Below are 25,334 nucleotides of genomic sequence, written 5' to 3' on the forward strand. Positions count from 1 at the left end.
TCTCCCTTTAGTTCTGAGAACTAAAAGCAAGGGCTGACTTACATCTTTACATCCCTAACACCTCGCTCACTGACTGACCCAAATAGTAACTCACCGAATGTTGTTGAAACAAGGATGGAATTACTCAGCAAAGCCGTAATCCTTTTCTTTTCTTTCTTTCTTTCTTCTTTTTTTTTAAACAAATGTGATATTTATAGTGCTGGACTCACGGCTTTTAGATCCTTTCAGTCTTTCTACGACATGAAGCCCAATTCAGACCTTTTCTAAAATACCATGGCCAATTTGGAGTCGTAAAGAACAAGGGGAAGGTGGAAAAGTGGCAAAGAGGTGAATAGAGACTGTTAAAAGAATTAAAAAAACAGACCCTGGACTTTTGCAGCAACTTAGATGGAGCTGGAGGTCATCATTCTAAGTGAAGCAACTCAGAAATGGAAAACCAAATATCGTATGTTTTCACTTCTAAGTGGGAGCTAAACTATGAGGTCACAAAGGCATAAGAATGAAATGATGGACTTTGGGACTGGTGGGGCAAGGGTGGGAGGGGTGTGAGGCATAAAGGACTACATATTGGGTACAGTATACACTGCTAGGGTGACAGGTACACAAAATCTCAGAAATCACCCCTAAAGAACTTATCCATATAACCAAACACCACCTGTTCCCCCAAAACTATTGAAATTTAAAAAAAGAAAAACCCAGACACTGGAAAAAAGAACTTGGAGATGAGAGGGTGGGTGTGGGGGGAACCTCATGGCTCGACACAGGCCACACGCACATTGGGAGGGACATTCCCCCACGTCAGGGCCTTGGTTGGGACCTACGTGTACAAGATCATTAGCGCAGCACACTGCGTGCTTCTGGCTTGAGAGGGGCTGCCCTTTCCTGGGTCCCAGACTCACCTGTGCCATGGGAGCGGGTGTGCTCTGCAGAATGGTCTGAGGCAGGAGCTGCTGTGTGAGGTCGCAGGACGATGGGGAAGGCAGAGGGGCCTGTGGGAGAGAAAGGGGCTTTGTTACCACTGCTTCTGCCATTCCAGGGGACAGGGATGTGGTCTCTTGGTCCAGTGGGTTCTCTACATTCCGCAATGGGGTGAACAGCTGCAAGTCAAGAATTCTAGAAAGTATAGGTGTCTGTTCCCTGGCTGCACTGCTTCCTACGCAGGGCACACGGGCAGAGCCCCCGCACAACTGGTGCAGGCTTCCGCCCCACCACAGTGTGCCCTGCTAGGCTGCTGCTACCTGCCCAAGCCTGGTAGCTCATCTTCACTTCCCTTCCCTTGCCTGCTGTCCTGGACTCCGCCCTGGGTAGATTTGGTTGCTCTTCTCCCAAACGGATTAATTCTTAGCGGTGTCATCAAGCAGGACGACGTGCATGGACTGCTACCACAAGCTGGCTTGTGCGTCCGTATCTTTTCTGCTCAGCGCTAATGCAGATGGACAGACACGCCATGCATGTTTGTCCATGAACTTAACCAGGCAGTGAGGACTGGGGCTGTTTCACCAGCCTCTGCCCAGAACCTTTTGAGAGACTCCTGGGAACTGAGCTGAGTCACATCTGTGTTCCCTGATCACTCGGGTGGGTGGGGGAGACAATGTATAGTAACAAGAAATGAAACACTCTGCTTCACGGGCTAGTGGTTTTTTTTTTAAAAGAACAGTGAAAGGACTTGTCTGAAGTTATTCCGACACAGCCCCTAGTTGCTAGGGCCTATATAAAAAAGCAGCTCAAATGGAAAGTGTCACCCAGGACAGCATTGGGAGGAAATGACACCAGGAGACCTTGTTTCAGTGAGAAGTCCCAGGCACAGGGCTGATCCAGAAGCTGGTCTGGGTTCTGTTTCCCTGCACAGCTGGGAGGAGACGGAAGCACTCTGGGCCTCCATTGTTGGCAAAGTGAGTCACACTGGACAGGAGAGTCTGGAAGAATGGCAGGCACAGCTTGCAAGTGCATCTGGAGGTGGCTGGAGAGAAAGTAAGTGGTCTTTGCCACGTTCTACTTGAAAATAAAACGCATCGCCCAAGCTTCTCAAGTAGGGTGTGCACAGCCTTTATGGAGACAGCAAGCAGGAAGGTGGCACGTTCACTCTATCTCCAAAATGACAGTGAAGTGTGGGTGGGAGGGGTTTGGCAACTATCTGGAGGTGGCCCCTAAAACTCCTGGGTACTTCTCCCATCTAGAAGTGGAGGTCTATATCCCTCTCGATGGGTGAGCTCGGGGCTGCTTTGACCAAGAGGTGTGGCAGTGGTGACACTATGTGACTTCCGTGGCTAGGTCACAGAGGGCTGCATGGCTCCTGCCTGCGTCTCCAGGTGTCTCCTCTTGGAACCTGGAGTCCACCACCATGTCAGGAGAAGCCTAAGGCTTGAGAGGCCCGTGCAAGTCAATGATGGATGGCCTCAGCTGAGCTCAGCCCTCAGCCACCCAGCCCGGGTGCTGGATATTCATGTGCAGACACCATCTGGCAGGTGGGTTCCGTAGCCTAGGCCCATGAGACCCCCGACACCAAGGAGCAGAGAAATGCCATCTCTATGATGCCCTTTCTGAATTCCTGATCCAGACTCCATGAACTTGATACACGTGGTTGCTTTAGGCCACTAAGTTAGGTGTAGTTTGCTACCTGGCAATAGATGACCAGAGTGGTGCATGCCAGTGACTTTACACATAGTCACTGTGCTTTCTCAGGGCCATGCATCCCCTGATGTTCTGGAAGGATCTGGCACATGTTGGGGACGCTACCTGATACGTGCAGAGGTCCATTTTTGTTGACACTGAGCTGCTCAAATATTTTCACCAGCATGAAAGGGGACTCAAAACAGAAGAATCCTAATTGTGTAGCCCCAGGGGCTCTGGGGGTCTGAGGGTATGACCCCGGGTTTGCAGTTTTGCCTTTAATCCTTAAAATTCACTTGGATTTTGTATTCTATGGATATGCATCCATGTTAATTTTGTCATGCAAATGTTTAAAATTAGTTGCCAATTAAATTACTTAACTTCCCACCCCCATCTGCCACCCTACACTCTCAATCCCTAAGTAAAACGGATTCTCTGGGGAGACGCAGCACATCGCCTGTGGCTCTGCAGCCCCTACCACATTGTAGCGTACCCCCGTGGAGGAGTTTGGGGTCACACACTTACCGGCATGGTGGCTGCTTGGCTGAGCCCAGGGACAGGTAACTCTTGGGGCAGGGTGGCTGATCTTGGCAAAGCCGGAGTGCTGGCCTCTGCCATCAGCTTGGTGGGAGTGGCTGTAAGAAAGCAACGAATGACCTTCTTAACTTACATGTACTTAGCACGTACTCATCCGAAGAGGGGACCCATGACCGTGGTGTGCATAGCACAAGAGCTCAGTTGGGATCTCTGATAAAGGAAGTCCACCACGCAGGGTTGAGCTGAACCACAGAAGCCCAGCCTGGGAGCAGGTAGGAGACACCACAAACACTCCCTAAACTTCATTTTGGCTGCTTGGTCCAATAAGCTGCCTGATCAGACGCCTCCCCAGAATTACTAAAAGCAGTCAAGGGATCAGATCTGTGCACAACCCACTCAATGTCTTTGCTTGGCACTGGATGGATACCAGAGCGTGGAGAGGTGATCAGGAGGCGGGAAGTCTAGGAAAGGAAAGGAGGAGTATAAACTGCACAGCAACCTCTGTCGGAGGCACAGACTGCCCTGATTCCACTTGGGCCCGGGACTCTCTGTGGGGCTGTCCCTCTGGTCTGATGGGGTCCCCCATCCCACTCCCCATCCATGGACTCGCACTCACAGGTGGGTTCTGACATGGCTGTGTGTGAAGATTTGTGGGAACTTCTTGAGGACGCTGATGGCGAATGACTGGTATTAAGGCCCGATGCACCCACGTCGAGTGCGTTAAAGTGCTGCCGAGGTTCCAGGCTTGAGCCCTTGTCCTGAAACACACACATCAAACAGTCCTCATGTCAGCATCAAAAGGAAAGAATCAGTGGGCGTGACTTTAGTTCTAAATATGTCGACAACCTCAGAAGCTGCTGAGACAAATACCATAGTTGTTTGGGGACGATTCCAAAGACGCCTGAGTAGAGTATACACATATATGTAACCTAAAGCCTCAGAGAGGCTTGCAGCCAAAAAGCAGTGTTTATTACCCTTTCTTGCCTTTTGTTTTTATTGTTTACATTTTCATAACTGGCTTTGCATTTTATTTTTTCCTCAACATTGTCACCTCACCACCCAGCATCTTGACTTTCCAAGAAGAGGGAAAGACGTTCTAGAAATCAGGTTGCTGCTGGCAGTGGACTGTAAACTCATCCACTGGGACAGGCGCCTTTGGACCTTCCTGGGTCCTTCCCACGCTTTCTCCTGTTACTCATTCTCTGCAGCCTCAGTGTCCCCTGGAGTGGAGAACCGGTGAGGGCAAGGGGTCTCCTGTCTTTTGACCTCTCGCTCCTGACTGACCCTGGCTCCCAGGATGTCTCTGCCTCAAATACAGTGTCATGAGAAAGCAGCTGTGACAATCTGACTCCGAGGGATCATTTTTCCATCCTCTGTGGCTTAGCTGTTATAGACACATGAAAACGGGTTGGGTTGGGGCTGGATGCGGTGGCTCATGCCTGTAATCCCAGCTCTTTGGGAGGCTGAGGCAGGCGGATCATTTGAGGTCAGGAGTTCGAGATCAGCCTGGCCAACATGGTGAAACACCGTCTTTACTAAAAATACAAAAATTAGCTGGACGTGGTGGCAGGCGCCTGTAATCCCAGCTACTTGGGAGGCTGAGGCAGGAGAATGGCTTTGAACCTCAGAGGTGGAGGTTGCAGTGAGCTGAGATCATGCCACTGCACTCCAGCCTGGGCAACATAGTGAGACTCTAAAAAAAAATAATAAACAAAACAAAGGTTGGGATAATTTTTAAGCTAAAGAAGAAAACAAAACAGTGATTACCCTCCTGAGCCGCATTCCTACCTAGTGTTAGAAGAATGGAAACTGCCAGCATCTCTGGGCTACGTCAATGGGCTGGTCTGTGTCCCATGGCCTTGGGTATGAAATCCCATGGGTGCGTCTGCGTGGCTGTTTTGTCTTTTGTGTCACAGCTGCAGTGGGGGTGGATACTGTACGTGTACAGTAGGGATGAAGTGACTGACATGTGACCTACGGGCCTTTGTGCAAAACAGAAATACCAGATGTGGCTGGATGTGCTGAGGTAAATGGCAATTTGGGGACCTTGCTGCTTGGTTACAGTTTCCCTTTGACCAGGCTCCTTAGAGCGGGGTCCCTGGACCACGGCTGTTTGTGAATTATGTGTTCCTAGTCAGCAGAGAAGTTGGTCCAGGAAGTGAGAATAAGCACGGAGGAACCTTGATGCCTATTTGACATCTCTGCATGTCACATCCACACACGGGAATCTGCATTTTACAAATGCACTGGACAGTGACAGACAGCGAAGCTATAAAAACCAAACTGGTTCAACACCACGGATAGTTTGGGAGCTTTTACTTTAAAGGAATTTCTTAACCCAGTGCCCAAGATTGTGTTTGTATTTTTTTTTTTTTTTTTGAGACGGAGTCTCGCTCTGTTGCCCAGGCTGGAGTGCAGTGGTGCAATCTCGGCTCACTGCAACCTCTGCCTCCTGGGTTCAAGTGATTCTCCTGCCTCAGCCTTCTGAGTAGCTGGGATTACAGGTGTGCGCCACCATGCCCAGCTAATTTTTGTATTTTTAGTGGAGACGGGGTTTCTCCATGTTGGTCAGGCTGGGCTCGAACTCCTGAGCTTATGATCTGCCCGCCTCAGCCTCCCAAAGTGCTGGGATTACAGGCGTGAGCCACCGCGCCCAGCGATTGTGTATTTATACATGTATGCATTTTGATGAGAAGACATTCTTTCGCAGGGCTCCAGGACTCCCCAAGGATCAGAAACCTCAATGATAAATTTCCGACTGGAAGATACACACTACACCTGTTCTTCAGCGATGATGTATGGTGTGTCTAACATCTGCGTATTAGCAGCTGAATTCCCTTCTATGACATGATACATAATGTATGATGTGACAGAACTGGGTAATAAACACTTCCATAAAGAATGTCAGCTGTGTCCTATCAGCGCGCTGGTGATGAATCGCCATGGAACACACCACCACACGGCACAGCAGCCGGGGAGGCTCTGCCAAGTCACCCACTGCTCTCTGATCTTGAAAGGTGATTTCTTCTTCTTCCCAACTTGGCCCTTCAGGGGTGAGAGATGCTTCTGTTGGACCACAGACATCCTGAAAGGCTGGACCATTGCTGTGGCACCAGCCTCTGGCCCAAGGCTCTGGATTTGCAGTCACTGGGCACCCTGGAAGTTGAGCTTCACCAATTCTAAGAGGTACTCCCCTCTCCAGCACTCACATTTGAACACTTCTGAAATTAAGACGTGTCCTTCCACTGATGAAAAGAAACTCTTGTTTCAGAGATTGGTTGGCAGCAATTTTTCTCTTATGGGAGAAAAAAATCATGTGGAGGCCAGGCACGGTGGCTCACACCTTTAATCCCAGCACTTTGAGAAGCTGAGGCGGGAGGATCACTTGAGGTCAGGAGTTCGAGACCAGCCTGGCCAACATGGTGAAATCCTGTCTCTATGAAAGACACAAAAATTAGCCAGACGTGGTGGCGGGCACCTGTAATCCCAGCTACTTGGGAGACTAAGGCAGGAGAATTGCTTGATCCTGGGAGGTGGAGGTTGCAGTGAGCCGAGATCGAGATTGTACTACCGCACTCCAGTTGCGGCAACAAAGCGAGACTTTGTCTCAAAAAAAAAAAAAAAAAAAAAAAAAATTCATGTGGCTCTTCCAGTTGACAGCTTCCTTAACTTTGATGAAATACAACACTCCCTCCCTTTCTTGCTTTTTTTTCTTTTTCTCTCAACATTTGTGTCTTCTTTAAGAATGGACTCTGAGGAACAGGGCTCTGGTCTACTTGCAGATGGTCCCCAAGGTTCCCAGGAGCTGTGTGATAAACCAGAAGCAGGGACAAGGAGACGTCTGGCTAGGCAGAGGGGAACAGAGGGCTCAGTGTGTGGAAGGAAGGACGGAAGGGGCTGTATGGAGGGAACGCCTTTCTACAACAGGGCTCCCTGACCCAGAGCTGGCTCCAGCATGATGTTCACCAAGACACCTGGACACAGAAATAGAAAGCACAGGTGACAGGGAGAGTGGTGTGTGAGGGCAGTCTCCCCGTAGGGTGCCTGGGTCCTGGAGGCAGTGCCACGGCCCTCAAGCAAAGGAAGACCAGGGACTCTGGAATTCCTCCACAACCCAGCCGGGGAGGAACTCCCCCGTGTCTTCTCTGTGGAGGAAAGGCCGAGTGGACTCACTGGAGTCATGCCTGCAAGGCTGGAAAGTTGCCGAGCCATGCTTTCAGTCCAGGGGCTGTGTCTAGCCCAGCTCTGCAGGCTCTTTTTTTTTTTTTTTTCGAGATAGAGTCTTACTCTGTCATCCAGGCTGGAGTATGGTGGCACAATCATAGCTCACCACAGCCTCAATGTGACGGCCTCAAGGGATCCTCCCACCTTGGCCTCCTGAATAGCTTGGATGTATCCTTCCATTGATGAAAAGAAACCCTTGTTTCAGAGACTGGTTGGCTGCATTTTCTTCCTAGCCAACCTTTGCCATATCCGTCTGGCGGGGATGGGCATACCTTTAGTGCTGAGGAGTGGAGGGCCTCGGATGGCGGGTCTTCCAGAGCCAGCTCCTGCCTCCTTTCCACCCGGACATCTGCGTAACTGCACAGGAAATTAAGAGACCACAGTGGAGATGGGGCATTCCAGGAAGGGATGACACCACCTAAACAGACAGCAAGGTACATCGAGGTTCTCGACGTAATCCCTGCCCCCCACGACAGTCAACACAGAGGACCCTAGCCTGTGACTTGGAAGGAATGAGCGTCGTTCTCTGCCTTAAATTCTACCTGAGTAACTTACAATATTACATTCAAAATCTTTTTATTTCCAGGATGTCTTTATTCCCCTCTCATTTACTATTCTTTTTACTTCCCTGAAATCTCCAATTGTAATTGTCTTTAAAAAACACATTTTCGTCTATGGGATAAGCTTCTGCCTTTAAATAATTAGAAGCCTTTCTTAAAACCTGCTCAGTCTGGACCGTGCATATGGAAGAGTGACACAAAACTTTTTTAGTAGTTACATTTCTCAGAAAGTTTCCTCTCAAACAAACCTGGACTAGCCAAATCCAGACCGGAGATGAGCCCACAGGCCCACTTTTCAGTAGTGTGGGTAAATCAACTCAACACAGGGACACCCAACTGACCCCGCAGTGCCTTTGCCCCGGGTGTGGAGACCCTGGGGCAAGAGGCCTTGGAAAGCAACGTGGCTCCTGGGCCTCCGGAATGCCTGCCATCTGATTCATTCACTCTGTTCTCTTCCTCCTTTCTCTGAGAGTTTCTTCCAAGGATTTGAGAGGTGGAGGATGGAGAAGAGCTGGTAGAGGGCACAGCCTGAAGAGCGAGGGGTCAGTGCTGCCCAGCCTTCCCTGAGGGTAGGGGCCCTTGGGCAGAGCACCAGGCTGGGTGGCAACAGGCGGCTGCCACGGAGTCAGAAACCACTGCTGCTGCACGGCCAATGGCAGGCTGGGAATCCAAGATCAAGTCCCTGAGCAAAGGCATGAGGTGTGGTCAAGTAGGATCAGGGTCATTGGCGGCTGAAACTAGTGTTTCTCCCCTCTTCTGCATGTTAAGGAAGAATGCCTGATCTGGTGACTTGATACATGTATGGTGTGTGTGTGTAGTGCATGTCTGTCTGTCTACATCTGTCTGTTACATATATATAGTCATGTGCTTATGGGACATATTGGTGGTTCCCTAAGATTGGAACGCTGTATTTTTACCCTACCTTTTCTGTGTTCAGATACGTTTAGATGCACACTTACACCTGTGCTATGACTACCTGTAGTGTTCAGTGCAACAGCATGCTGTACAGGTGTGTAGCCTAGGAACAATACACTATACGGTATAGCCAAGGTGTATGGTAGGCCACACCATCTAGGTGTGTCCAGTACACTCTATGATGTTTGCATGATGACAACATCACCTAATGACACATTTCTCAAAACATATCCATTATCAAGCAGCAAGTGGCTGTATATAAGAAATGCATATGAAATTTAAAGTAGGTTTTTCTAATTTTATGGAATACTATGCAGCCATAAAAAAGAATAAGTTCATGTCCTTTGCAGGAACATAGATGAAGCTGGAAGCCATCATCCTCAGCAAACTAACACAGGAACAGAAAACCAAACACTGCATGTTCTCACTCATAAATGGGAGTTGAACAATGAGAACACATGGACACAGGGAGGGAACATCACACACCTGGGCCTGTCAGGGGTGGTGGTAGGGGACAAGTGGAGGGAGAGCATTAGGACAAATACCTAATGCATGTGGGGCTTAAAACCTAAATGATGGGTTGATAGGTGCATGGCACCATGCACCATGGCACATGTATACCTATGTAACAAACCTGCACATTCTGTACATGAATCCCAGAACTTAAAGTTTAAAAAAAAAAAAAAAGAAAGGCATGCTGTCCTTCCAACTTTTCTTTCTATGCCCTTCTCCAAGGCTCTTCTGTAGGCCAGCTTAAAACTAATTTACGTTCTTAAAATTTCTGTAGTCGGGGAGAAGACCATTTTCCCCTTCATCCTTGGGAGCAGTGACCCCACAAAGGCGGTGTCTATGAAACCCCGCCACGCCGTGTCTCTCTGAAGTCCTGCTCACCCGCCCTGGGTGGAGGGCTCTCTGAGGCCAGCAGGGACCTCCCGGGGAACCCACGCCCACTGGCAGCCAGGCTGTTTTCCCAACACTGCCTCAGTTGCCAGCAGGGGTTTTTAAAGCATTAAAAATAAAGGGGAATATGTGTTTGAGTTATTTAGAGGTAAAATTTAAATTTTCTACTCAAAGCAGGAACAAGGGAAGGCTGTGGGTTGGATAGAGATGGGAAAATATGTAAGTAGGTCAGTGAAGCAGTCACTTACTAAGTAATATCCTGGCAGCCTGCGAGAGTCCATGAGGCGTTCAAAGGGGCCTGACTGAGAGCTTGAAAGGAGTCTCAGCCCTGGGAGGGCAGAGCCAGTGGTGCCTGGAAGCGAGCTGAGCTCTGGGAATTGTGCTGTTAACGGCAGGGGATGGCCTGGGCTTGATCCTCGAAATGGGGAACACCCAAGTGACTGCTGATCTGACTTGGCCATCAGGGGCCACCCTGTACCCCTCCCAGGTGTGACAAGGATGCAGCCGCACCCCTGCCCGTGCACGGTACCTGACCACCGAGTGTGTGCACACGATGAACTCGGGCTTGGAGTTCCACTGATGGTAGGTGATGTAGTAGTGAGTCTGCAGCCAAATCCACTGCTGACCTTTGGTCAGAAACCGGTAGCAACACGACTTCCCTTTGCCAAACTGCATCACTGTGAGTAGAAAATGGATTCTGCGTATAACAAATGTTAATATGAAAATGATCTTTTCCCCAAGAGTTATTGTAAAGATAAGCTTTCAAAAAAAAAGACAATACCAAACATGGCTTGTTTCCCCAGTTGCCCTGTATTTGAAGTGACTATCAGGATCATGGTACACTGTCATGAATTCTTAAACAGTCTAAGAGTGATCCATATACTTTCCCAAATGCTCAGAAGCTTAAAGAGATCCTCAGATAAGGGCAGATGCAGACGGATTTTCAAACTGCAGGTTTAATGAAACAGAGGCCCAGGTTTGCCTGGTGCTCAACTTCCCACTGCAGGCAGAGCTGTCTTTGGAGCTGCAGGAGCCCAGGAGAGAGCATCCAGAATTGGCCCAAAAACAGACCTGCCAGCCAGCAACCTCTGGACGGATTCTGTGGCTGTCAGTCAGCAGCTCATGCTCAGTTGACACAGTTCTCAAGTAAAGAGTCGGGGACAGATGTCTCCACCCCAGGCTTCCCCCTTCCCCAGAGCTGCTTGGAGCCCCCCCATAGTGATGTCTGCTGGTGGCTTCTCTAGGGGTGTCCAGAGCAGAATGGATGCTGATGGTGTATCAAGCCTGGGCAGGGCAGAAAGATGGGCTACGGATCCAAGGAAGAAGAACGATTTGGGTTTTATTGCCATAGTGCCTGGAATTTAGCACCTCTTTAGGTAAACGGTTAAGAGAAATCTCAACTAGGAAACTAATGCTACAAAAGGACACTGATGGCCGGGCACAGGGGCTCACGCCTGTAATCCCAGCACTTTGGGAGGCCGATGCAGGCGGATCATGAGGTCAGGAGATCGAGACCATCCTGGCTAACACGGTGAAACCCCATCTCTACTAAGAACACAAAAAATTAGCTGGGCTTGGTGGCGGGCGTCTGTTGTCCCAGCTACTCATGAGGCTGAGGCAGGAGACTGGTGTGAACCCGGGAGGCGGAGCTTGCAGTGAGCCGAGACTGGGCGACAGAGACTCTGTCTCAAAAAAAAAGGACACTGACTTGGAGAATGTGATTATCTGAAGAGGAGAAAAGCCCAGCAGATTGAGGGTGTGGGCTCCACAGGGCAAGGACGTCTTGCCCAAGCCATGGAGAAGCCTTTCAAATGCTGAATGTAATTCTTCACTTGGGGATCTTGTTAAAATAGACACCCTGATTGAGTAGGCCTGATTCTACAAGTGTAGCAAACTTCCCGTGACGCCTATGCAGCGTGGTCCCAGACCACGCTTTGAGGAGCAATGAGTTACAGTTTTAATGATTAGCTTTAAATTCTAACAGCCGATCCAGATGGAACTCAAGCCTATTCTTCCTTCCCTCTCCACAGAAGAGAAAGTTCTAGCCAGGCACAGTGGCTCACGCCTGTAATCCAAGCATTTTGGGAGGCCGAGGTGAGCAGATCACTTGAAGTCAGGAGTTTGAGACCATCCTGGCCAACATGGTGAAACCCTGTCTCTACTAAAAATACAAAAAATTAGCTGGGCGTGGTGGCACACGCCTGTAATCCCAACTACTCTAGAGGCTGAGGTGGTAGAATTGCTTGAACCCAGAAGGCGAAGCTTGCAGTGAGCCGAGATTGCACCACTGCACCCCAGCCTGGGTGACAGAGCGAGAATCTGTCTCAAAAAAAAAAAAAAGTTCTAATGGGTACTACAGGTGAGGCATATTTTAAAGCACAATGTTAGTGATCAATTCATGCATCAGGATCAATAGGTCAGTGTTCCTGTTTAAAGTTAAGAGTTGGCACTGAAAATACAGCTGTAAGTGGTTAATTCTTGAAGCCACTTGCTAAGTGAGAACTTGGACAAGCTTGTAATTCTCACTCCCTCACATCATAAGTCCTAACCCCCATACATTTGCTAATGTGTTCCCCTCGTCTGTGGCAAAGAGCCTTCCCTGAACCCCAGCTGTGAGGGTCTTCTTGAGTCCCCCAGTATGCTGTGTACATCCCCTTCAATGCGCCGACCACATCCCACAAAGTCACCCATTTCTGGCTTTCCCAGAAGACCTGCCCTGCGGGACAGCAAGTAGGTACTGATCATCCCCATATGCCGGCCTACTCGGTATCTGGCCTATGGTTAGTGACCAATACATATCTGCTGATGAAAGAACAGTTATGAGAATTCGGTATTTTATCTCTGAAATGTATTGCATAACTTAAAAAAAAAATCCCTGCATCACCTTAGTTTCTTAATTAGGTTTAAACAGGGTGCCTGTCTGGATGACAGTGGGAAGGTGCTAGGGTTTGGGGCCAAGTGAATTCCGGTGAATTCCAGTGACATGGGGGTAGATGCAGATAAGGGGCCTCCACCATGCCCCCAGATCATCTCAGAGAAAACCAAGTTCCTCACCTTAAAAAGAAACCAGGTAATGAGCAGAGGCTTCTGGGGTCCCAGAGCCCTGCTGCTGGGCCCCAGTGGAGTGAACGCAAGGGCCCCGTGCCTGGGCTGGGCAGTGGTACTCACGGTGCTGGTGGCACCTGGCCAGGAGCTCCAGGTCATCAATGTGGTAGTAGTCATAGCCCGAGGTTCCCAGCACTTCAAAAGGCAGGTATCCTATGATTGGAGGGGCTCTGCACAAGGACAAGGAGGACTTGTCATCAGGGAGGAGACACACTGCAGGGCTCACCCTGGTGGCCATGCCTTTCCATAATGATCAACATGGAGGCCTCATTTCTCAAGAACAAGGGGAGAAAAATAACTTTGCAATGGTCAAAACCAGAGAGGCTGTGTTTTCCAAAGGGCTCAACTTTTTTTTTTTTTGGCATATAGATACTCCTTTCCCTTGGCATAACTTGGCCCAAATAACAATAAGCTTTATCACTACTGGGTAATTAAAAACAGCTACAGATTGGATCAGCCCAACACCAAAGAGTAATATAAAATTAAAGGGTGGGGAGGGGAGATTTGGAGTTCTTCAACTGCAAATAATGTTACAAAAGAAAAAGTAAAGATTGGGCTAAAGGATCAAAGGATGTTGAAAAAAAAAAAGAGATGAGAGATTTCTCTCACACTTGCTGCTGTCTTACTGGGAGCCGGGAAGGGCCCCAAGTGAGGATCATCCCAAAGATGGCCCAGGGCTGAGGCATCAGACCCAAACACAGAACATATTCACGATGGGGCAGATGCAGTTGGAGGGAAACCACCCACCCTTGGCAGGGACGACTTTTCCTAGCGCCAGAGAGTCCTTCTCCTTCAATGGACCAGGGCCGACTCTTCTCTCCCAAGGAGAGCCTGGCTCACGCCAACAAGACTTGAGAAGGGCCCAACCCAAATATGTTTTTCTTTTCTCAAACCTGTGATCCAGAAATAAAAATTTCCATTCCAAGCTATGCCTTGAAGTGAATTCCTCTAAAGGTTCGTCAACTATGCACATTTCCTGTATTGGAAGCAGAAAAAAAAAAAAAAGTTGCTTGGGTGCCAGATGCTCACCCTAGGTTTGTTCAAGAGGAACGCATGGTGGGTAACAGAAGTTAAAATCGTTTCGAGCAAGTCTCCAAGTCGTGTTGGACTGAAACTCATCATCTGTAGCTAATTTCGGTATTAGCTGATACTAAATTTATTTCACAAGCTGGGGAAAAATACCTAGGAGCCAGAATGTCACACCAACCCTTCCCATTATCGAGAAGTGGCAAACATGTGGAAAACGGCTTTTCATCGGAATCTGAATTACTCATTTAACTCAACACATTCATGCCATCGATGTTGAAGCAATCACAGATGAGAGAAGGCAGACAAACCCCCAGCGCTCTGACACTCGGTTCTCACCCAGGCCTGCCCTGCATGGTATTAATGCCGGTGTGAAAGGTGGGAAGATTTACAGTTATCAAACAGCACTTCTGCAGGCTGAACAGCAAGTGATGCTGCCTTCAAACAGAACCACTTGCAGGAAACGGGGCAGGGTAAAGGGCGTGTGTGCAGGCACAGAAGCCAGACACTTTGATTTTCAAAGCCAGTGACAACTTCACTGCAATTTATTCCCTCCCAAAAGACCATTAAATACATATAACAAAATGTGAGTCAATCATAACAGCTCCGCACAATGAACTGCCTCTCAAGTACTTGCCTTTAAGAATTGTGGTGTTGCCAGACGAACGGTGGCAATGAAGCAAACCTCCTTTCCTAGTGGCACCCGGCAAGGTCTTGAAAGGGTGTTGTCAAAACCGTTACAGGAGGGGCTAGGCACTGGGGGGTTGGGAAGAAGAGGACACATAGGTTAGCCCTGTCTGGTGACAGCAGCCAATCCCTAGCTGGCACTTAACTGTAAGCCAAGCGCTGCCCCCAGGATTTATGTAGAGTATATTAACTCATTTCATTCTTACAACAACTGGATGAGGTAGGTCATACTATTATTCCCATTGCAAAATGAGGAAACCGAGGCACAGAGGGAAGTAACTTGTGCAAGGCCAAAAAGCTTGCTAGAGCTGGGATTTGAGCCCATGCTGGTCACCAGCATTCAGCACTCCCTCTCACTTCCACTAGCCCTGTGGCTTATAATGCTGGGAAAAAGAGTCTACAAAATGAGAAGACAGGCCGGGCACAGTGGCTCATGCCTGTAATCCCACCACTTCGGGAGGCCGAGGCGGGAAGATCACTTGAGGCCAGAAGTTCAAGACCACCATGGCCAACACGGCGAAACCCCATCTCTACTAAAAAAACAAACAAACAAAAAACCTCAAAAATTAGCTGGGCATGGTGGTGTGTGCCTGTAATCCCAACTACTTGCGAGGCTGAGAATCACTTGAACCTGGGAGGCGGAGGTTGCAGTGAGCCAAGATCGCACCACTGCACTCCAGCCTGGGTGACAGAGTAAGACTCTGTCTCCAAACAAAACAAAACAGAAAAACAAAATGAGAAGACAGCCGCATTCTGCAGTAACGGTTTGAATACTCCCGCCAGTGTTTTAAGGTGAATTCTATAATCAGTGTTCCTGATACTGATGGTCCCAGGGAAAGTAGGGGTGTCTCGGCATCATTGAAACCCCCTTCCCCGCCCGTCTTGGCTGGCACACCTGGGGTTCAAGGGCCTCTGTCCTGAAACTCCCCCTTGGGAGACCAGGCTGATACAGGGGTTGGGTCTGGGCCACTGAGGAGACGGGGCTCAGGATTTAGGGTCATCCCCAGAGGAATATAACACCTACGACAAAACTTGCCAGTTCCCTAGCGTGGCCCAGCTGACAAAATCCGCTCTCGCGCATCTTCTTATGTCTTCTCACACATCTGGGAGGGCATTACTGTCCTAGGCCCGGAATGGCTCTATAATTAACCACGGTCACTCAGGAATAACAGCAGGGATGCTATCAAGTTTTTGGGCTCTAGGCCCAGGGTTCTAACAGGGCAGAGGGGGGACTGTCCTAGACCCACAGCCATGGGCCCACATCATGACACCGTCTCACACCTCCAGTAGCCTCGGCAGAGTCTTCTCTGTGTGACTTGGTCCCTGCCTCCAGGGCAACTGTGGAGAACCGACTGACCTTCTGGGCTAGAGAAAAAGTTAGCTACTTTTTTAGATGGAGTTTTCTAGGTGGGATAAAGAACCCTGTTAAACAGGAGAAAAGCCAATTTACTACGTACGTGGAATTCTCAAAGTCGGCCATGTGTGGGGTTCCCTTGGGACCTTGGGCCCTAAACAGATCAGCTAATTCACAAACTCTGGGGTGAAGCCCAGGCACTGGCCTTCTCAAAGGCTCTGCAGGTTCACCAGTGTGCAGCCAGGCTGAGGATCCCAGGGCTGATAATCTGTGCTGCGTTTTTCACAATTATATCTTGCACATTCTGAACTGAAATATCATGATGTTCTCCAAGTTAACAAGGAATATATCGAGCATCAGAAAGCTAAATCATTATAAAATGAAATCTGCAAGATTTTCTTTGGATTTTAGCTTTCCAATCATTTTTAAAAATATATATATATTTACAGGTTTCTAAAAGATTCTATAATGTGGTCTTCTCTCCACTAACATGAATAAATTCATTTTACCAAGTAAATTCTCTGAATTCATTCATATAAATACTGATGTTTCCAAACATGAATATAAAGTGGGCAAAATAAAAAACAGTGGTCTCTGGAGAGCTTACATCTATCACAAGTTGGCTTAGGTTATTGTGAATGAATTTGTAAGATGAGCCAAGAAACTTATCAAAGGGAAGGAAAACAATTCCACATAAGGGATGGGTCTACAGATGTGAACATCTGCATAATTAAAAAAAAGAGACATTTAAAAACTTCCCAGATGTGAAATATTCTCTCTGCTTGAATCTAAGAGATATTACCCAGCCAGATAATGACTAATAAAATTCTGACTCTTTCAGAATACAAAGACCTTCCAAACAAACTTCTAAGGGCCTCCCAGGAATTTAAGAGAAGGCCTCCCTCTTAATCTATCGCTAAACGATGCAACTTCTTTGAACGATCCTCTCAGCTGTTACATTCCTGTGCTGTCAGAAATGCCTTCCCCTGATTCACTGTGAGGAGGAGAAGGGGACAGAAAAAGATTGTGAAGTGGGAGGCCCTGCTTGCTTCTTCAAGGGCAGCAGTGACCTGGACCACGGACATTAGGTGGATGTTTTGCAGAGCTTACTGTTGGCCTGGCTGCCCCCAATGCAGTTTTATCTGCTCTTTTATAGCATCTAAGTCTTTAAAGATAAAAATGCACCCCCAAAAAGGAAGTTTCATTATTGCTTGTAGCCTGCATTTGATGAGCTAGATATTTTACACATGTCCAGAACGGAGCAACGTCTCTCTTCAATATGCCTTTCCCACCAAAAAACTTAAAAAAACTGAGGGGCATGATCAAGGGTGACAATAAATCAAGGATGAATGTTTTAATAGAGGCCAAGGAGAAAACCTTGGGGAAAACTAAGGCAAAGAAGATACTTTGAACATTTTGCCAGTTGCATTTGAAATAACTTTTCCCCGCAGCATGAGTCTTCTTGCATATTGTAGAGGCAACACAGGCGCAAACTGCTCCCTGAGACTTCACAGTCATATTTAGCACTTAGAATAACTTCTCTGGCACTTTATATCCCAAGGTAGTTTAAAGATATTAATTAAGTATTCAATTAGTGTTTCAATTTAAGTAATAGAATATATCTAATTACAACTGGCTTCCTGAGACTCTCACAAGGATTAACCACTAACTGCAGTACCAGCCCTGTTTTCTCGGATCTCTGACCACTCACAATATAGAGAAAAGCAACTCATTCTTGCTACATTTTCCCCCTAGGGTCATCTTACTCAAAACTGACCTTACTCTTACTGAAAGCTAAATATATAGCCTTCCCCATGGCAGGAACTGGGGCTCATTCTCAGTCTCCACCTCTGAGCAGGTGTCCTGCACACAACAAGTGCTCAACATGTGTTTATCAGATGACTCTCCCATAATATGGCCTGGCTCATCTCCAAACCCTAGCTTAAGGTCCAGTTCAGGAAGACACCATCTCATCCTTGCCAGCAACTAGCACACAGGCCTTGGGACCCTAAGGTAGCTTCCCCTCTGCAGTGTGACCCACCTTGGTGCTGCTGGTGGCCCGTCCACTCTGCCAGCTGTGGGAGGTGCCCGTAGCACATGGCCTGGGTTCCACTGGCAGGCAGGTGAACTCACTGCCTGACTGATACATTAACACTGGTCAACAGGAGGCCTGGTCAGGGAAACTGCTGCAAATCAGCACACGGCAATCACCACTCTGTGATGGAAAACAGAGCAGGTGCGTGGCGTGGGCTTCTGCTTGTGGAGACGCAGGGCTAGCTTGCTTTTTGAGACAGAGTCTTGCTCTGTGCCCCAGGCATGTGCCACCATGCCGGGCTAATTTTTTTTTTTTTTTTTTTTTTTGAGACGGAGTCTCGCTCTGTCACCCAGGCTGGAGTGCAGTGGCACAATCTCGGCTCACTGCAAGCTCTGCCTCCCAGGTTCACGCCATTCTCCTGCCTCAGCCTCTCCGAGTAGCTGGGACTACAGGTGCCCGCCACCACGCCTGGCTAATTTTTTTGTATTTTTTTTGTATTTTTAGTAGAGACGGGGTTTCACCATGGTCTCGATCTCCTGACCTCGTGATCCACCCGCCTCAGCCTCCCAAAGTGCTGGGATTACAAGCGTGAGCCACCGCGCATGCCGGGCTAATTTTTGTATTTTTAGTAGAGATGGGGTTTCACCATGTTGGCCAGGCTGGTCTCAAACTCCTGACCTCAGGTGATCCACCTGCCTCAGCCTCCCAAAGTGCTGGGATTACAGGCATGAGCCACCGTGCCTGGCCTCGTGCTTTCTTGATGGTCTTCCTATTAAAACAGTCCACAGGTTATCACGTCCTGAAACTTTCATTACACTCTCTAACTTCAGAGACCCTGAAAAAGTTTTGTCTTGGGCTGGTATTCTTGGGATTCCAAAACCAGGAGAGTCCCAGGGACTCAGAATGAATCATGTCTGCCTCATTTGGAAGCACCTAAGGTTGGCTTCCAAGTCTGTCTGATGACAAAGGTGAGCTCCCAAATCAGCCATGATGAGGAGAAAAAGATGACTATGAGGGCAGGAAGATCTCAGGTGGTACAGAACTTTTTTCAAAAGGGCTCAGGAAGGAGCAAGGAAGATGCAGAAATGGTAATAGCATTAGTTAACAGCAAAAGAATACAAAGAGCTGGAGAAAGATATCTGGCTCTGTTCCACTGAGTTACCAGCTCAGTCATCAGAACAATTAAGTATTCTCATCAGAGATGACCTGCTTATGATAAATTAGTTGCAATGGCTGGAGGAAAACATACTAATAGTCCACAAGGAAGTGACGAATAGCTTTCTCAGCACTTCTCGAAACAAATGAAAAACAAGGCTGACACGTGTCTGGGAAGATATGAAACTATCAGTGATGAGGTTTCACTCCAGGAAGAATAAAGTTGTTAAGTCCCAATTGTGATAAACATTCAAAACGTTCAGGCTATGGCTTTAGAATGTTGAGGGGAAAATAACTTTCTGCACATTCATGAGAAATCATCTCCCACTAATTAAGTGCTATTTTCAGACTCTTATTTTTCTCTCTTCACAATGTGCTTGACCCAATGTGTTCTGAATAGCCAGGTGGCTGGGTTCCTAGGAGAGCAGCGTGATAATCCTGCCCACTTCTTGGCAGGGGCACTGCCTACCTTACCCAGGGCATATTTGATCCTTTCCTTTCTGTTTCCTTTCTTTCAGCTCTGTTTTGCATAGAGAAGATCAATGTTGGAGAAAAGGCAGGAGCCACAAGAGAGAGCTGGGGCTTTGCAAATTTTTTTTTTTTTTAGGACAGGGTCTCCCTCTTTGCCCAGGCTGGAGCACAGTGGTGCGATCTTGGCTCACTGCAGCCTGCAACTCCTGGGCTCAAGTGATCCTCCCACCTCAGCCTCCCGAGTAGCTGGGACCACAGGTGTGAGCCACCATGCCTGGCTAATTTTAGTTTTTTTTTTTTTTTTTTTTTTTTTTTTTTTTTTTTTTTGAAGAGACGGGGTTTTGCCATGTTGCCCAGGCTGGTCTCAAACTCCTGAGCTCAAATTATCTAACCTCTCAAAGTGCCGGGATTACAGGTGTCAGCCACCGTGCCTGGCCTGGCTTTGCAATTTGCTGGATTAAAAAATGACTCTAAAGGGAAACTACATGTCTTACTCAAATATTTCTTCTTTCCTCTGGCAATTATTAATTAAAATGAGTATTTTTAGGGGCCAGAAGAGTGTAATGGCATTGAGAAGATATCCACTAGATGGTTGGTGTGGATGGGCCAAATTATTTGTATGTTCAGGAAAGTGAACTTCCCTCGTCCCTGTCTTCAAAGTGGCTCTCTCACACACATTTTTTTTTTTTTTTTTTTTTTTCTTGAGACGGAGTCTCGCTCTGTCGCCCAGGCTGGAGTGCAGTGGCGCAATCTCGGCTCACTGCAAGCTCCGCCTCCCGGGTTCACGCCATTCTCCTGCCTCAGCCTCTCCGAGTAGCTGGGACTACAGGCGCCCGCCACCACGCCCGGCTAATTTTTTTTTTTTTTTTTGTATTTTTTTTTTTTTTTAGTAGAGACGGGGTTTCACTGTGGTCTCGATCTCCTGACCTCGTGATCCGCCCGCCTCGGCCTCCCAAAGTGCTGGGATTACAAGCATGAGCCACTGCGCCCGGCCCTCTCACACACATTTTTATCACGATTATGGGACAACTTGTATGAAAGGTCCCCCCACTCCCAGACTGAAACGAGCAGAAAGATGAGGTTGCTTAAAAGCCTGACCATTCCTCATTGTTCCATTTTAATATGAACCCTAGGTGTCTGTGCAGGATGATGCTCTTGGGGCACAGTTTTTTTACAGTGATTTTAACTCCCCGCGGTCTCTCTGGCAGCACTGACCCCTGCAAGGGAAGGACGGCCTGATATTTTGCTGGGTGGAGGGGACACTCTGCTTCCCACTCTTAGGGTCCCGAGTAGATGAGACACTCTTTCCGCGAAGCCGTTCACACTCGTGTCTCCATTCCCAGTGAGGTCTGGCGTGCATGTGCTTTGTTCCCTTTACTGAGGCATCTCAATTAAGCTCAGCAAGGAAAAAATTCAAACCACCCCAAAGCCATAAAATGAGGCAACCTCCAGAAATCCCACGGAACATACAAAATCGAGTGTTGTAAGCTGAAAAGCCTCCACTTCTGCCAGTATTTCAAATCTGGTTGTGCGGTTAGAGGCGAGTAGGTAAAACGAGGGCAGGGAAACTTTTATACTCTGGTGTGTGGTTTCTGGAAAGCCCAGAGTGGAATGTTTGCCGAGGGTGACCTATTTGGAACCACACCAGCAACTTTTGAAATACTGCTTTCTGGATTTGTCAGACGCACATCTACATCCAAGTCTGGAGGAGGAGCAAAAAGGCTCAGAGAAAGGATTGCCTTCTTCTTGCATGAAGTTATCTTTCAGGATCTGGAAGCCTGCATATTAGGACCCTGTAAAGCAAAGACCTTTCTCCATGCCTTTGAAAATCACCCGGCCAGTTTCTTTCCACTAAGAGTGGTCAGGTGGGACTACAGGACTTGGATACCTGGGGTTTGAGAAAGGAGGCACTACTTCGCTGGAGAAGCAAGAGATGGAATTGTGTATTTGTCTGAAAGCATCTCTCTTTTGTTGTTGTTGAAAGTATCTGTTACAAGCAAACATAGCCCTAAATAAAATCATCTCGTTAAGCTCTATTCTGGAAACGTCGATTAGAGGAAGAAAAGGGCTGCTCCTACCAGTGGTCCATGCCAGTGCTGCTGGCTGGCCAGGTCCAGCGTGGGCTTTTCGGGGGAAGAGAATGGGACACGGGGTTACATATCCCAGCTCAGAGCCCTCCAAGAGGCTTTGCACAGACTGGGTTAGAAACTGTCCTCAAGTGAAACTCTTCTAAAAAAAGACTACTTTCTTGTCCCATTTCCTGACACGTATTTCTTCTCATTTATTAAAAATCTAGGTTAAAGATGTGAAGTCCTGTCTTCGCTCCCCTGCCCCCAGAACATCTGTGGCAAATGATGAAGTCCTAAGGGGTGAGCAAAATGTGCAAACATTGAAGTAGGGGAAAATTCCACTTGGCTGAAGGACCTGAGCAATGGCTGGTGTGTTTACACTGCCAAAGTGAATGGGGGCAGAGGAGGGGGGGGCATCATCCACTGGGGAACCTGGACATGTCCAGTTGGAGAGTGTAATGTCACCTCGTTCACCAGAGCAAAGGGGCTTTGTTCCTCCCTTCCCCTCAAATTCCTACGAACTCAGCCCCATCACTTTGTGTACAGAGCCTGACAGATCCTGGGTAGCCATGTGGGCGAGCAGACAACAAGATGGGATCCTTGTCTGTGTGCTTCAAGGCTCACCCAGAGCCCTCTCCGGCTCAGCCTCCCCCTCTCTCCTCTGCCCTGGAACCTACACATCTCTTTGGTTTGGGGCCTGAGGCTTCCTGTTGATGTGATTTTTGGGCCAACTCAGTTGATCAGAGGAGCAAGAAGAGAGCGCATTAGCTGTGGAATACTATACAGCCATGAAAAGAATGAAAACATGTCCTTTGCGGCAACATGGATACAGCTAGAGGCCGTTATCCTAAGTGAATTAGCACAGGAACAGAAAACAAAGTACCACATGCACTCACTGGTAAGTGGGAGCTAAATATTGAGTACACGTGGACATCAAGATGGGAGCAGTGGACACTGGGGGCTGCTGGAGGCTGGAGGGAGGGAGGAAGGAGGGGGTGAAGGCTTAGGGGCTGCCTGTCAGGTGCTGTGCTCACTGCTTGGGTGACAGGATTATTGGTACTGCAAACCTCAGCGTCAGGCAGGGTTCCCATGTGACACACCTGCACATGTACCCCCTGAATCTAAAATAAAAGTTAAGCTGTGTACATGGCTTGTGCCTGTAATCCCAGCACTTTGGGAGGCCAAGGTGGGAGGATTGCTTGGGCTCAGAAGTTTGAGACCAGCCTGAGTAACACAGTGAGACCATATCTCTACAAAAAACAGAAGAATTAGCCAGGTTGTTATAGCATGTGCCTGTAGTCCCAGCTACTTGGGAGGCTGAGGTGGGAGGATCTCTTGAGCCCAGGAGGTGGTGGCTACAGCGAACCATGATGGCGCTACTGCACTCCAGTCTGTGTGACAGAGTGAGATCCTGTCTCAGAAAAAAAAAAAAGCTGAAAATATTTTCAAAAGAGAAAGAGGGTGTCAGAAGCATGAGGCGGGGAGTCCTGGGTAGGGACATCAGGTAAGGGGGCTACTGGCCTCCAAACACCCAAGCAGCTGAGGGAGGAGGCGGCTTGATGTGGTGGGAGGCACAGAGTGGGGAGTGCACAGAGCCCACAGATGAACTTCCCCAGCCACTCACTGCTGCTTCAGAGGCCCTCAATGTGGACAAATCACAAGGCACCAGAAGTGACACACTCCAGTTTACCCAGTGCGTACCCACCTGTGTTCAATCTCCACTTTGGATTTAAGGCCAAAGAAGTGGCTGCAGCTCTTCTGCATATAAGTACACTCTATCCCCAGAGTGTACTGTGGAGCTGGTCGAGGAGAGAGCTCTGTTAGCTCCTAGGGAAGCTCTCTAAGCCTCAAGTCTGGTCTGAACCCTGCTCTGCCTTCCACCAGCTGTGTCCTGGGGCCAAGATCAAGCCTCACTTTGGGTCAACCTATTTTTATCCGCTGCTTATTTATGTGCTGGGTAAAGACCATGCTAGGCCCAGGAAGTGGGTACAGTAAGGGTCGCTGTCCTTCCCATTCCATTATTTATACATATATATAAAAAGGACAGGCATCAAATAAGAATGTACTACATAACACTCCACCAACTAAACTGCCCTGCAGAAATACTAAGACTTTTCACAGTAATGGACCAAGGTGGGTTTCCTAAATAGTTCATTAAGGTGTGAGCAAGTGTCCTATAAAAATACAACAGATAGGCCAAGGTGGGATCGCCTGAGGTCAGGAGTTTGAGACCACCCTGACAAACATGATGAAACCCCGTCTCTACTAAAAATACAAAAATTAGCCAGGCATCGTGGCACATGCCTGTGATCCCAGCTACATGGGATACTGAGGCAGGAGAATCGCTTGAACCCTGGAGGCAGAGGTTGCAGTGGGCCGAGATCACGCCACTACACTCCAGCCTGGGTGACAGAGCAAGACTCCATCTCAAAAAAAAAACAAAAAACAAAAACAAAAAAAATGATGCTAGTGGTCATTTTTCTTCTACACATATTACATATTAATATTACATCTTATTTTTTCAACTTTCGCCACATCTGGGAACTTGGAGCCTGGAGAAGTTGTATGGGGAGGCTTCTGTAATAGCTATGTTTTCCAGTTTCTTTTTTCTTTTTTTTTTGAGACACATGTGTCACCCAGGCTGGAGTGCAGTGGCACAATCTCCGCTCACTGCAACCTCCACCTCCCAGGCTCAAGCTATTCATATGCCTCAGCCTTCCGAGTAGCTGGGATTACAGGTGTGTGCCACCACACCCAGCTAATTTTTGTATTAGTAGACACACGGTTTTGCCATGTTGGCCAGGCTGGTCTCAAACTCCTGACCTCAGGCAATCTGCCCGCCTCCACCTCCCAAAGTGCTGAGATTACAGGTGTGAGCCACGGCGCCTGGCCCACATTTTCTGGTTTCTGTTTTGATGCTTTGACATCTGGGGACTTGCTGGTGCTGGAGGGACTGCCTCTCCCAGGGTTAGCCAATTCCTAGGGAGGACAAACAACTCACCTTCCAGGTACCTTTCATATGCAAAGCAACCCACCTAGAGCCCACACCCCAACCAGGTCCTTCAGGCTCTCATGTCCTGGGCACTGTCCCCTGCCTTAACCAACCCCCGGGCAGGCACCAGATAATTAGAAACAACTCCTCCCTCCTAGACCCCACTGAACTTATTCAAACTACCAGCTCTCACCCATTCTTTCTCTTGGAAGCTACAATAAAGGTTCCCTCGGCCTCCTGACCAACCCTGGTGCTTCTCTGTGTGGCCCTGCGTGGTGGGCCATGTGTGCCTCCTGTTCCCAGGGACCCCTGAGCATGAACCTTTCCCTTCATGACAGTCATTTCCATGACTGTGTGTCTTTGTGTTTGATTAAAACACATCTTGGGTGCCCTGCACACAGCCTGGCATGTGGGTGCAGGGCATCTGACATGCACAGGCACAGGCATCGTAGGCATCGTGGACCAGCAGAATGCCAGGAGGCTGGAGGGGGCCTGTGTGTGTTTCATTCCGACAAAGATGTGTGAAAGGCAGCAGGCACTGGGGTGAAGAGTGTGGGCTCCGGGTTAGAGGGTCTGGGTGTGAATGTGGGCCCCCGACTTCCCATTCACACATCATAGATGCAACCCTTCTACGTGTCCATTTCCTCCTCTGTGAAGATAGGATGATGCCATAAACCACCTCAAAAGGCTGTGG

At 48.4% G+C, this 25,334-nt stretch overlaps 1 protein-coding gene and 1 long non-coding RNA gene across 8 annotated transcripts in view; one reads left to right on the forward strand and one right to left on the reverse strand.

Annotated features, from left to right (window-relative positions):
- NPAS2 (neuronal PAS domain protein 2) overlaps nucleotides 1-25,334 on the reverse strand; it is a 178,084-nt gene that overhangs the window by 17,305 nt on the left and 135,445 nt on the right. For all 6 annotated transcript variants that reach the window (XM_063617618.1, XM_055243626.2, XM_055243625.2 and 3 more), the window contains 8 exons: nucleotides 14,515-14,633; nucleotides 13,745-13,827; nucleotides 12,915-13,021; nucleotides 10,276-10,423; nucleotides 7,644-7,728; nucleotides 3,764-3,905; nucleotides 3,136-3,245; nucleotides 900-989 (listed from right to left, as the gene is read on the reverse strand). In XM_063617618.1, the coding sequence (XP_063473688.1) occupies nucleotides 900-989; nucleotides 3,136-3,245; nucleotides 3,764-3,905; nucleotides 7,644-7,728; nucleotides 10,276-10,423; nucleotides 12,915-13,021; nucleotides 13,745-13,827; nucleotides 14,515-14,633 (884 nt within the window). The remainder of the gene's footprint in view (nucleotides 1-899; nucleotides 990-3,135; nucleotides 3,246-3,763; nucleotides 3,906-7,643; nucleotides 7,729-10,275; nucleotides 10,424-12,914; nucleotides 13,022-13,744; nucleotides 13,828-14,514; nucleotides 14,634-25,334) is intronic.
- On the forward strand, nucleotides 1,481-6,065 carry LOC129463109 (uncharacterized). 2 transcript variants are annotated; one of them, XR_010115626.1, is made up of 3 exons: nucleotides 1,481-1,971; nucleotides 3,291-3,419; nucleotides 5,858-6,065. It is a non-coding gene; the product is annotated as an uncharacterized lncRNA (long non-coding RNA). The 2 variants fall into 2 exon arrangements; XR_008651009.1 differs by lacking the exon at nucleotides 1,481-1,971 and adding an exon at nucleotides 2,329-2,465 and having other exon boundaries at nucleotides 5,858-5,985.

The sequence above is a fragment of the Symphalangus syndactylus genome, chromosome 14, assembly GCF_028878055.3.
Source record: "Symphalangus syndactylus isolate Jambi chromosome 14, NHGRI_mSymSyn1-v2.1_pri, whole genome shotgun sequence".
Lineage (NCBI taxonomy): Eukaryota > Metazoa > Chordata > Mammalia > Primates > Hylobatidae > Symphalangus > Symphalangus syndactylus.